We start from the raw sequence: 14,203 nt of genomic DNA on the forward strand, positions 1-14,203 counted from the left end.
GATGAATACTTGTTTGTTAACAGATGATTATGACATTTAGAAAAGTGTAGCAAATATAAGCTGTGCTCGACTGTGTTTGGTTCCGTGACTTCATCATCCATCCGTTCAGAATATGCAGAATGTACTTTATTCATGTAGAAAGCGTGAATAATAGAGATGTGTCACGTGGTCGTCGTCCGTAAGTGACACCTGTCTCCTCTCCAGCAGAGGGCTCTCTGCGCATGCGCACTGCACACCGCTGTCACCGCGTCAGGCTGGCGGATCTCAGGCTCGTGCTGGTGAGAAATATTCATTAATATTTGGCAGAGTTTGTATTGTTGTGTTTAATCCGCTTCACCGGTGTGAGATTGTGTCGTTCAGGACTGTGATGTGTGTGTGTCGTTCCTGCGCAGCAGCAGTCGTGTGTGTTTGTGTTTGTGTTTGTGTGTGTGATAATGCTGTTCGGCTAATCTGTGTGTTTCTGCTGGTTAAAGGCAGTCCAGATGAACACGTATCGCTCGTGTGTGTTTGGTGTGTGTTTGGTGTGTGTTACAGTGTTTCCCGTCATCTGATGACGCGCGCGCGAGTGTTACATTGTAACTCTAATCTGATTCTCTCTCAGTGTGTGTGTGTGTGTGTGTGTGTCATCACATGTATTTACTTGTTTGTGTGGTGAAGTCGCCATTTTCCTGCTCTCATCATGGATGTTGTGTGTGTTGTGTGTATGTGTTGTGTATGTGTTGTGTGTGTGTTGTGTGTGTGTGTGTGTGTGTGTCAGTCAGTGTCACAGACTCATATCAAACCCTGATCATCTGAGGGAATCTCTCGTTTCTCTGTAATGTTGAATCATCCAGAGCTGCACCTGTTGAATTTCACTTTTACTTTCAGATTTTCTATCAATTTTGTATATTCAATATTCAAAGTGTTTATTGTACAGAAATGTCTTTGTGCAGCTTTAGTTTAGTGTTTTCCAGCTGCAGTGCTGGGTTTCTAAATCAATGCGATGAGCACAAATGATTCGTCCTGTATTTGCTGTATTGTAAATATTATTTGTTAGTTGATGGTTATTAAAAAGTGCATTCACTATTTTTAACCTCTTTGAGCTTTTGTTGTGGTTCACTCCATAAATTAATTTATGCAAGTGCAAAAGCTTCTCATAATCGCTCGATTCATACGCGTTTCACATTCAATAGTTCATAATAATAATAATAATAATAATAAAATAATCATTCAATAGTGTACAGAAACATCACTTCTATAGGGATTCTCTTAATGTTTTTTAATGGCTTCGGCACAGTTTTCACGACAGATCATCAAAGTGCACTCATTTCAGCATATTGTGTTACTATAATAGTACAATACACACTCACACACACACACACACACACACACACACACTCACTCACTCTACAGAGGGTCAGTCAGTAACTGTGTGTGTGCGTGTGCGTGTGCGTGGGAAAATCCAATGACTTGAAACAGGGAAACTCTTGAAACCTCTCAGAACTCCTGATCTACATAATAAACAACATTTAATCCAATGAATGATCCACACACACACACTCACACACTCACACTCACACACACACACACACACACACACACACACACACACACACACACACACTCTCACACTCTCACACTCTCACACACACTCACTCACACACTCACACACACACACACACACACACACACACACACACACACACACACACACACACACACACACACACACACTCACTCACTCACTCACTCACTCACTCTCTCACACACACACACACACACACACACACACACACACACACACACACACACACACACACACTCACACTGATGATGGCAGATAGTGCTGCTTGTCTCTGATGTCTGTCTGGATTTGTGTGCAGGAAGTTGTTTACATGTTTCCTGCTGAATGGCTACACACACACACACACACACACACACACACACACAAAGCCTGTTTTATTGTTCAGCAACACTCGTGTGTGTGTGTGGGTGAACACATGTGTTTGTACAGTCTTTACTGTACTTGTTTAACTCGCTGTATTTCAGTTCTGTGAAGCTGAATGATGCGTATCGTGCAAACACATTTGAATATTATAAAGTGTTACCAAAACTTTAAACTATTCTAAGGCTTCATCAGTGAACCACATAACTTAACACACTTCTAGCATTTATTAATCCGAGTCAGTGTTTGAGCATTTACTAATACATTATTAAAGTCAAACGTTAATATGATTTAATAAACCTCAATAATAGTAATATTAACATTCATAAAAAACGAACAAATATATTGCTCATTGTTTGGTAATGCAGTGTAAATGTTTACTAAAGTTGGTCACTTTATTTTAAGCTTTCATTGTTACAGTGTAATTATATATTTAAGCACTGAGTAATATTAATGAACTATAGGGTTTGATTGAGGCTAATCATGTAATTATGCATAATCTACATGTGACATACAGAGACACTGTAAAAATTGTTAATTGATTTTTTATAAAAATCTGTTGATAATGATTGTGTTTTAAAGCCAAGGCTGAGATGAAGTTCATATCTTGTATTATAGTTTATACAGGATTATATAATGAGACGAGAACTAAAAGAATCGCACAGTATCAAAACTCTGTAGTTTGTGTTTTAAAAAGATCCTAGCCTGATTAAAACCAGAGCATCTCAGGTGTAACTGAGGCAAAGCGTCACAGACAAATCATTTCCAGAGGGGCGTCGCCAACGGATAGAGCTAAACCCAATCACAGCGATGAAGGAGATGACGTATGCAGAGCGGCGGAGACACATCTCCGAGTGTTGTTCTTTGCTCGGTTTTTAACTAAAAGGAAACGTTCAAATGGCTTAAAACAGACGCGATAGCTGATTGGAACGAGTGATGTTCGACGGCGGCATCCATCTTTGTAATGTAGGCTACAAAATCTGCTTCAAAACCCCAGCGCTGTCGTCATCGTGTAAAGCCCGCCCCAACGCTTCTGATTGGTGCCTCGATTTCAGCGGATTGGAAATGAGCTTGAATGAGCTCTTCGCCAGACTAACTTTCAGAGCAAATCTAAATTAGCCGGAAGTTGTCTGGGTTTTCCCAGGCTAGGAAGATTCTGCATGAATTTGAGTTTGAGTTTGATTGACAGACAGACTTCGACATCCACAACACAAGTGTTTCTCCTCCTGAAAGAGGATCAGTCTGTTGAATGTTGATGGCGGATCCCGAAAGGTTCACCAGCCGGAGACTCACTCACCGCTGTAACATACAGAAGACTCAGAACAAAAGTGGATGTTACTCACTCGTTCAGATGGCAATTCCCGGTGGAAACTCTTATGTTGGTCATACTTCCATAAAGTATAATCTGTGATTGCGAACGCCAGGATCCACACCGGCGGCGACTGACACACACACACACACACACACACACACTCTCCTCAAACATCGTGTTCATCCGCGCCGAGGCACAACTCCTGTAAAGCTGATCACTCCGCCAGTAACTGCTATTGCAGATTCCCAACAGAGATGGCGACAGAGGACAAACTGCGGACTGCAGCTGTAAACAGTGAGACGAACCGGTGTTGAAAAGCGAATCAACCAATTCAAAAAGATTTGAATCCAAAGATTGATTCGTTCACAAATCCGACGAACTGACTCTAAAGTGTCATATGACTTGAGTCTCTGAAATGAGTCATTTGTTGTGATGCTTTATGGGGCTTTTGGATCTTCACCACTTCAGTCCCTCTTTAAAACTTCTCCTTTCCCGACACCCCGACAGGAGGGATGACGTTTGAGTGAACTGACTCTTTAATGTTTGAGAATGACTGATTCACTCCACAATATTTCCATTGTTTGAGATTTCAATGAGAGGAAAGAAAAGCGTAGTGTGTGTGACAGAAATATCAGCGAGTTCTGCTGACGTCGACGCTCGTTTCCCTGCGAGAGTGAAGCATGCTGGGAGATTAATATTTGCTTTAGCTTTTAGTTTTTAGATTTTTAGTTTTCATGATAATTTTAATTTAATTTTTAGTCTTTTTTTTTTTTTTATTAGTTAAAAAAATATATATTCCCATTTACGTTTAATTTAGTTTAATTTAAAAAAAATTATTTCCATTTAATAATTTCAATTTCAGTTTATTGCCAAGGCAACATTTCTAATTTTTTAAAAAGTTTTTCAAGTAATATTTATATTTTATTTTATTTTTATGCTCTATTTCAATTAACACAAATGTTTTTAATAGTTTATTTTAGTTTGTGGTGTATCAGTTTAATATTCAGATTAATCGCAGGTTTATTCATCTTGATGTCAAGGATCTTTACTGATTTATTTATTGGTTATTTATTTTTTAATGCCCCTTTGTGTTTGTGTGCAGTAACACACTGAATAATTCATGTTTCTCTCTGCGCCACTAAAACTCTCGCCCTTTTACAGTGTAATTACTTCTCTTTTCCTTCTAGCTCCGGTTTCTGTCATGTCATGTGGACATCAGATGATGAATCACTCACAAAAGCCTCAAAATCTCTTAAAATGAACTTAAAATGACAAAACAAGCACGAGAACTGACATCTTCACCCTTTACAACATTTGTATAATAATATTTTGATAATATCCTGTTGCGTAGTTGTGCTTGGAGTCGATTGTTTTATTTGTGATGATAATGCAATGAAACACTGTCAATCAAAGAAATTATAAACAAATGCATAAACGAGAGAACCAGTGAAATATTAATAACTAATTATGTTTTAGTGAATGTATTCTTCTTCCTGTCAGCTTTTTGTTTTTCTATGCATTTTTTTGCATATTAAAATAAAACCTGTATCTGTAGTTTGACTTTTTTTGCCAAATTATTTAGTCAGATAAATATCTTAACCCAAGTTTATGGTTTCATTCTTCCCTCATATTTAAAATATTGTATATATAAAATATATTTTCCTCGTAATGTGATAGTTTTTACAAATATTTGTATTATATTAAATATTAATATAAAGTTCTGATTTGATCCGATTCGATGTCGATTCACAAGCTTGCGATTCGATTCAGTTCTGATTTGATCTGATTCGATGTCGATTCACAAGCTTGCGATTCGATTCAGTTCTGAATTGATCCGATTCAATGTCGATTCACAAGCTTGTGATTCGATTCAGTTCTGATTTGATCCGATTCAATGTCGATTCACAAGCTTGTGATTCGATTCAGTTCTGATTTGATCCGATTCGATTTACAAGCTTGCGATTCGATTCAGTTCTGATTTGATCGGATTCTATGTCGATCCACAAGCTTTCGATTCGGTTCTGATTTGATCCGATTCTACGTCGATTCACAAGCTTGCGATTCGATTCAGTTCTGATTTGATCGGATTCGATGTCGATTCACAAGCTTTCGGTTCTGATTTGATCCGATTCGATGTCGATTCACAAGCTTGCGAATCGATTCAGTTCTGATTTGATCCGATTCTACGTCGATTCACAAGCTTGTGATTCGATTCAGTTTTGATTTGATCTGATTCGATGTCAATTCACAAGCTTGCGATTCGATTCAGTTCTGATTTGATCCGATTCGATTCACAAGCTTGCGATTCGATTCAGTTCTGATTTGATCCGATTCAATGTCGATTCACAAGCTTGTGATTCGATTCAGTTCTGATTTGATCCGATTCAATGTCGATTCACAAGCTCGCGATTCGATTCAGTTCTGATTTGATCCGATTCAATGTCGATTCACAAGCTTGTGATTCGATTCAGTTCTGATTTGATCCGATTCAATGTCGATTCACAAGCTCGCGATTCGATTCAGTTCTGATTTGATCCGATTCAATGTCGATTCACAAGCTTGTGATTCGATTCAGTTCTGATTTGATCCGATTCAATGTCGATTCACAAGCTCGCGATTCGATTCAGTTCTGATTTGATCCGATTCAATGTCGATTCACAAGCTTGTGTTTCGATTCAGTTCTGATTTGATCCGATTCAATGTCGATTCACAAGCTCGCGATTCGATTCAGTTCTGATTTGATCCGATTCAATGTCGATTCACAAGCTTGCGATTCGATTCAGTTCTGATTTGATCCGATTCAATGTCGATTCACAAGCTTGTGATTCGATTCAGTTCTGATTTGATCCGAGTCAATGTCGATTCACAAGCTCGCGATTCGATTCAGTTCTGATTTGATCCGATTCAATGTCGATTCACAAGCTTGTGATTCGATTCAGTTCTGATTTGATCCGATTCAATGTCGATTCACAAGCTCGCGATTCGATTCAGTTCTGATTTGATCCGATTCGATGTCGATTCACAAGCTTGCGATTCGATTCAGTTCTGATTTGATCCGATGTCGATTCACAAGCTTTCGGTTCTGATTTGATCCGATTCTACGTCGATTCACAAGCTTGCGATTCGATTCAGTTCTGATTTGATCCGATTCTACGTCGATTCACAAGCTTTTGGTTCGATTCAGTTCTGATTTGATCCGATTCGATGTCGATTCACAAGCTTGTGATTCGATTCAGTTTTGATTTGATCCGATTCTACGTCGATTCACAAGCTTTCGATTCAGTTCTGATTTGATCCGATTCGATGTCGATTCGTTTGGACGGATATCAGGTATGGTGTTTGTTTCTCAAGGACAGAAATCTCCCTGAAGTTCTGAACTAATGCTGTATTGAACCTGCCAGGTTATAATTAACAAAAGCAGTTACATTAATAATAACGTTAAATAATAACTTTGTAATCACATAATTATGCTAGTTTTTTTAAACAAACGTTTAAACGGTGACTGTCATAAACATTTGTTGTTTACATATCAGATTTGTTCAAACATACATTAAATATTAGAACAGGATAAGTGAAAATATGTATTATAGTCCATATATGTATCAGAACGCATCTTTCTCGAGTTCCAGCTGACTGTCGAGTTTATGGTCACGGAATGGCTTTAAGTGTGACGTTACGTGACATTATCGTTCTCCAGCTGTTTTATTTGGAAAAAAGTTTATAGTTCAGTAATGTCAAAATGTATTATTTGTCACTGAATCATTCATATAAGAGATTCGTTCAGAAACACTGATTCATCCAGTATTGAAACAAGCATTTATGAGTGAGTCATTGAATCATTCACTCAAACCGATTTTTAAAAATGATTTTTCCAGCTTACTATCGAGTTTATGGTCACCGAATGGCTTTAAATGTGACGTTACGTGACATTATCGTTCTCCAGCTGTTTTATTGACGCCTTCCCGCGGATGAAACACTGATTACACGAGACTGAATCACTGATTACTGAATCACTGATTACTGAATCACTGAATTACTTCAGTGAGTTGTTCTGAATCTGTCAACATTCCTTCTGATGTTCATGGATGTTTATTTGAGATGATCGGTTCGAGAGCAGTCGGTCTCGCCGTATTAAAGAGACACAGACACACATAAAATGGACAGAATTTGAAGCTGAGACTGTTTGATATCAGAAGTATTACAGATTATTGTGATTATTTCAGAAGTATTACAGATTACTGTGATCAGTGGAAGTTTTGTTCATGTTTGGTGGAGGTTTTATTTCCACAGATGTCAGGATTATTGTCACACGTGCTCGTCTCACTCCTGTGGTTCGGCTGGACGGACGGGTCTGTGAACCGCTGTAATCTGATGTTGATGGTCTCTTTCAGGTCCTGTGAGTGTGTGCACTGGTGTCTGTGCTCTGGTTGGTCCAGGACAGATGAAGCATGTGTTTGAGTCGGACGCTTGCGGGATGAAACCCTGACCGGATATCAGCCGGTCAGTTTATTTATTATGGACTCATGATGATGGCTTTATGTGTTATGATGAAATATTATAACAGTACAGCTAGAGATCATGTTTATTGTGTCACGTCTCCTCCAGACATGGGTTAAAATGTGAAACTGAAGTCATGATATGGCTTTGTGCAATTATCAAATCAAAAAGGCTGGGATTTATTTAAGTAAATATATTCACAAAGTGTTTTTAGGTTGTAACATGGGTCGATAATACATTTATATAAATGTTTACATTAATATGTGTATAAATTAATATGTGTTGTCAGCACAAGAAACTCTAAGGTCTCCCTGCTTTTTTCTGACACAAATGGTCTATGGTTTAACGTTTGAAAATAAGAAAATTAAGACATAAAGATAAGTAGATGTACTGGGAAAAATAAATACAAACATATTATAAAATAAATAATAATAATATATATATATATATATTTATGTTTATATTTATTTTTCCCAGTACATTTACTATAAAGTAATAGAGTATTTAAAATATATATATATATATATTTAAATACACTATTACTTTATTATACATTACTATAGTAATATTCTTATTTTATTCAATAATAATAATAATAGTAATAATAATAAAACAATTATAGTGATGTGGTTTAACATTTGGTTTAATGTTTGAATATTAAAAAAATAAGACAAATATTAGTAGATGTACTGTAAAATATATCTATATAAATATATTAATTAGGTGTACTGTAAAAAAAACTATATATACACTGTTATTTATTGTACATTACAACAGTAGTATTTCTTATTTTGTTTATTTTATTTGATAACAATAGTAATAATAATGAATATATTATAGTTATATGGTTTAAAATATGGTTTAAAATTGTTTGAAAAATGAAGTGATAACATGCACAGCTTTAATGCAATTAAATGCATACAGAAAATCCTCATAATAGAGTGATTTCTGGAGGGTCATGTGACACTGAAGACTGGAGTAATGATGCTGAAAATACAGCTTTGGTCACAGGAATAAATTACACTTTACTGTATATTCACATAGAAAACAGCTGATTTACACTGGAATAATATTTCACATTTTTTACTGTATTTTTGATCAAATCTACGCAGCCCTGAGCAGAAGAGACTGAGTTTAATGCTCTGATGAAGAGGTTTATTTGTGTCCGTAGAGTCGATCTCTAATGATGCAGAGCGACGACCGCAAGAGAAAGAAACCGAGTTTGAACCCCAGAAGCGCATCGGACGAGTACAGTCTGCGTGTGAGTACCGTGACCTCTGACCTCTGACCTCTGACCTCCAGCTCAGTGACCAGACTTTCTTCTTCCTCCTCAGGAGCGACCGAAAGACGACGCCACCAAGATGAAGAATAAAGTTTCCACTTCACAAGGTAGAAAAAAGAAACTGCTTCCATACTGTATAAAAAAACGAATTACGTATCGGAAATAGTTATATTTAATACAAGCGCATTAGTTCCCGTCCACTTTCTCAGCGGCGTTTGTTCCGGAAGTATTTTTTCCATTCATTTTTCCCATAGGGATTTAAAAGAAGTCGTTACAAACTTTGATTTGAAGCAAAAAAAGTAAGAACTACAGTCCCATGAAGCATGACGAAATATAAAACATGTTGATTATATAGGCAGCTATATAGTTTATTGCAAAATATGCATCTATATACACATATTGAAATATTCTGAGACCGACTCGATTACGTAATTCAGTCTTTTGCCATGTTTTGCTTGTTTCGACTCTGTAATTGGTGGAATTTTCTGCACAGCATCATGGGTAATGTAGTTTTTCACCACAAATTCTGATGATTTTTTCTTTAAATTAGTTGAAATAATGTGGGCTGACGGCTTGAACAGAAGCGAACCCCATCGATTAGCCTCGCAGCTCACAGTAAGCCTGTCTTTATAGGTTATCGTTAAAAACCAGTTTCCCTATGGAGAAGATGAAGAGTGTTTTTACTTCTGGAAGCGAGGGTTATTGCTAGTGCACTCCATCTATAGCTCTCTGACAGCATCGATGTTTGTGGTAGTGTTTTGAATAATTGAGTGTGTGTGTGTCAGCAGTGAGTGGTAAGAAGAAGCCGTGGTCCTGGGATCAGTATCTGGAGGACGAGAGAGCAGAAGCAGCGCCTCAGGAGCTCTTCACTGAGGTACAACTGAGGATGAGGATGGTGTCACAATAAACACAAAGACTAAAATTAGCGTAGATGCCATTCTTTGTATGATAGAGCGAGTACATCAGGTGTTATAGGAAGTGTTCCCGGTTCCAGGTGACCTAATTTATGTCTAATATATGAAGTAATTTAAATATATTTTAAAGATGGAAAAATGCGGTTTTACAGATGCTAGACACTTGACTTTCAAATGAAAGATTGGTATTAAAGACACACACACACACACACACACACCCGACGACGAGGACTTGACAGAGCAGCCATAGACAGTATTCTAGATTATTACATGAGGACGTTTTTTGTCCAATAATTAGAATATCTGTTATTTTTGTTTGTTTGTTTGTTTTATTTGGATCCTCATTAGCTTCAGCATAAGCTAAAGCTATTCTTCCTGGGGTTCTACAATCTTCCATGTGACGATACAATTTATTACATCACATTACACACTATACGCACAGGACATTACACAACATTTAAAATACATATTGTACAATTAACGCCATTGATCACCAAAAAATAATAAAACATAACTAAAATAAAATGTCGCTACTCCGAATAGATCTATATCAAGAATACGCTAACTAAGAATCCTACAACAGTATCTCCTTAAATTAAATTAATATTAACTATCTAAATATCTTCCAAGGTAATATTTCTTAAGTGAAGTTTTGAAACTATACAGAGGTTTTCTATATGTAATTTCGTGTCTGTTAGCATGTTATTAAATTCAGACATGTTGGGCGCTAGGATTTCCGTGATGTGAAAAACATGAATGTAATCGCGGGTTTCAATAGATTCATTAAATTAATGTTTTATGCATTCATTTAATTACCACTGTTTTTGAAAATGAAATTGTAATAAGTTATTCAATTGTTAAGGTTTTATTAATTCAATTGATTAGACATGCTTTTTGAGTATTAGTATTTAATTAAGCCCTTAAAATGCAATCCAGAAAAATTAAAATGGAAAACACAGAATTTTAAAAAAATTAAACTGAATTTTTGGACAAAAAATAATTTTAATATTTGTTAAACTTTTAATGAATTGTTAAGTTGTATACGTTTCATGATTTCAATTAATTAGACGTGATTTTTTACTACTAACATTTTATTTAACCATTAAAACTCATAAGAAAATTCAGACAAATTAAAACTGAATAATTTTGGGGGGAAATAAATGTCTTTCATAGGGCTCTAAAATGTTATTTTTTTATTTAACTTTTAAAAAAAATATTGTTAAGCTGTATGTGGTTCATGATTTCAATTAATTAGACATGCTTTTTGATTAATAAACCATTTAAATCAGAAACAAAAAAACGAGGAGAATGAAAGGGCTCGATATGAAGACGGTTTAACGCGAGCGCTTCTGTTACCGTGAGCGCATCACTGCTGTGAGAAGGGCTATAAACACCCGAGCCGGTCACGTGACGCGCGCGCCGCATTATTACAGACTGGAGATCCGGCGGGTCAGCAAGTTTCCGTCCCAGAGTCTCTGTGTGAACAACACTGACGCTGTTAAATAGCATTTATCCAGTGACTAAACCTCATAACTCCTCCAGATGTTTCACAGATTTGCTGAAGTTATTGGTTTGATTCGCATGAACTGACACTTAGACCTTGAATGGATAAAAGCATCTGCCAAATGCATAACTGTAATGGCTGTTTTCTCTAGACTAGACTGTAATGGAGGGCTAAATAAATATTACATGAAACCCCATATTGTGTAAATGGTTTCACTTGAGACTATGAGGCTGTGATGCAAGAGGAAGTTATTCTGCTTCAAGATTGCTAGAACACAACTATTGATCAGACGTCACTGAATACAGCAACAACAGTCAGAAAGAGGAAAAGAGATACAGTTTATTCAGTGTGTGTGTGAGTGTGTGTGAGTGTGTGTGTGATAGGGCTGGGCGATAAAACGATAACGATATGTATCGCGAAAGACACGTGATCGATATCAATAAAAAATGTGTTCGATAAAACACATTTCTTCGTCGGAAGAAACCACAAGTTGCGAAGCAAGTTTGCATTAACAAAGGCACTCGCTCTCTGGTAACCTAGCAACGTAGGGAGTGACAAGCTCAGGCAATCATGTAATTGTAACGTGTCAGTTTGGTTGCGCCATCAAAAAAAGAAAAAAGTGTGGTTGCGCGATCGTTGTCTCGTTGGTTTCCTCATCAGTAACCGGCGATTGATAAGCAGAAAATGAGTGCCCTTCATCTGCATGCCATGCAGGCTAGAATTGCGAAACATTATTGGATAATTCGCTCTATTCGCGTTTGATGTGAACACAGCATAATGAACAGGCTGCGATGTCAAGATTGCAATGCTGGAGTGTGTGTGTGTGTGTGTGTGTGTGTGTGTGTGTGTGTGTGTGTGTGTGTGTGTGTGTGTGTGTGTGTGTGTGTGTGTGTGTGTGTGTGTGTGTGTGTGTGTGTGTGTGTGTGTGTGTGTGTGTGTGTGTGTGTGTGTGTGTGTGTGTGTGTGTGTGTGTCCGACTCCGCGCGCGCGAGAGAGAGGCACAAGAGAGAGGCACGCGGGCGCGATCGAACCGTGGAGACATAAAACAATTAACACGTCATTTTGTTAATACAGGACATCAGTCAGTCTGCAAAGTGTTTACAATATTTGTGTAGGCCTATACTAGCAATAAAACACAACATTGTCCTTTTGTCACACTGTATTTCTTGTCAAACTGTAGCCTACAACTGCCACACACCGTTTTAAAAGCAAAACATATTTATCCAACCCCTTTGTAAAACAGTCTGTGTGTTCCATCTTTTGGACATTCATCATATCGCATTGGTTTTCATTTCTTGCCCTCAAAACAGAGCACTAATCTGTTTATTTTTAAGTTACACATTGATTAAAAAAGAAAATTAAATTTGTTGGTAGTATTATTTTATACGGAAATCAATTATTTATAATTCTGATGAGAATAAAGTTAGGGTTAATTAAAATTAAGGAAAACAAATATATTGATCTGAAATATAGCAAATTAATTTTAAATTCATTCAGGTACAATTACCAAACATATCTCATATCTATCTTTTTATTAGTTTAATTAATAAACCAATTATATAAAACTATTATCAGTGCACTATAAATAAACTGGTTCTGATGGGAAACTGAAGACGTTCAGAGGCGCTGAAGCATCGGCTTCTTCATGTCTCTGAACTCTGTGATTTGTGCTCTTCTAGATCCAGGCGTTCCCGAACTGCAGGAACGGATTTAAGGTCGGGATGAGGCTGGAAGGGATCGACCCGCTGCATCCGTCCATGTTCTGTGTGCTGTCAGTGGCCGAGGTCAGAAACACTCCCTTTAATACTGGTGTTGTTAAAAGTCGGTACTGACGGTATTGGTAATTTTTAAAAATGTGTTGAGCGGAGTCGTAAAAGCCTCTGATTGGTCGTTGTGTTCACGAGGTCTTCAGATATGTCTGTGATTGGCTACAATGATCAGCGCACAGGAGCGTTTGAAAGCACAAGCAGGACCGGTCCGCTGATAGACGCTAAACAAAGAGTGCATGTTTTTACCTTTTTAATCATAAACTCACTTTTCATTTGATAAGACTTTGGACCTCAAGTAAATGTGTTTTGGTTTAAAGTCCCCCTGTAGTCAATAATTGTATGCATTAAAACTCATCTTTGATCACCAAAATGACACATTTAAATGTTTTTTCCGTCTTCATGCCTTAAAATATCTTGAATGTAACTCGACACCCTTGCCTCATTTAGTATGCGCGGTTCTATGAATATGCAAATGAGCCCCGCCTCCACTCACTCCCTCAGCTCAGAGATCCACTGGTTGACGATCACACGTTGATCTGATTGGTTACAAGGTCGTTTGTGACGTCAGAAACACCAGCGATTTCAAACCGTGTTTTTGAGACTGTCTTTGGTTCACTGCAGTTTTAAGGAGGAAATACTCAGCAATGCTGTCGACTTATGAACTTACACATGGTGTGTCTTAAAGCTTATTAAAAACACCACATAGACACATAAACAACATTAAAAGCACCACAGGGGGACTTTAAAAATGTTTAGATATTTGTGCTGAAAAAAAAATAGCTTTCTATGTTTTCACTCTTTCTTATACGGATGTTATACAGCAAATATGTTGTTTAGATATTTGCATGATAAGTTCTCATACTGGAATGAATGTTAATGAATGCTTTTTTGCACAATATTTAGATTCTTCTTTGGTTGATGTGCAGAGTAAAAACACATACCTGCACTTTTGACGCTACTGTTATTGATGTGATTCGCAGTGAATTTATACCTTGAATGCA

The 14,203-nt window shown here is 37.1% G+C and overlaps 1 protein-coding gene across 2 annotated transcripts in view; it reads left to right on the forward strand.

Annotated features, from left to right (window-relative positions):
• The first annotated feature begins 233 nt into the window (after positions 1-233).
• Positions 234-14,203, forward strand: part of LOC130078060 (lethal(3)malignant brain tumor-like protein 4) — an 86,302-nt gene continuing 72,332 nt past the window's right edge. Inside the window, exons 1-6 of one of the 2 annotated variants that reach the window (XM_056243555.1) lie at positions 234-278; positions 7,628-7,736; positions 8,907-8,994; positions 9,068-9,122; positions 9,801-9,889; positions 13,113-13,217. In XM_056243555.1, the coding sequence (XP_056099530.1) occupies positions 8,917-8,994; positions 9,068-9,122; positions 9,801-9,889; positions 13,113-13,217 (327 nt within the window). In that variant the 5' untranslated portion in view covers positions 234-278; positions 7,628-7,736; positions 8,907-8,916. The remainder of the gene's footprint in view (positions 279-7,627; positions 7,737-8,906; positions 8,995-9,067; positions 9,123-9,800; positions 9,890-13,112; positions 13,218-14,203) is intronic. The other variant, XM_056243556.1, reaches the window with a different exon arrangement.

This window comes from Rhinichthys klamathensis, unplaced genomic scaffold, assembly GCF_029890125.1.
Source record: "Rhinichthys klamathensis goyatoka isolate OS25496 unplaced genomic scaffold, OSU_Roscu_1.1 h1tg000808l_1, whole genome shotgun sequence".
In the NCBI taxonomy this organism is placed as follows: Eukaryota; Metazoa; Chordata; class Actinopteri; order Cypriniformes; family Leuciscidae; genus Rhinichthys; species Rhinichthys klamathensis.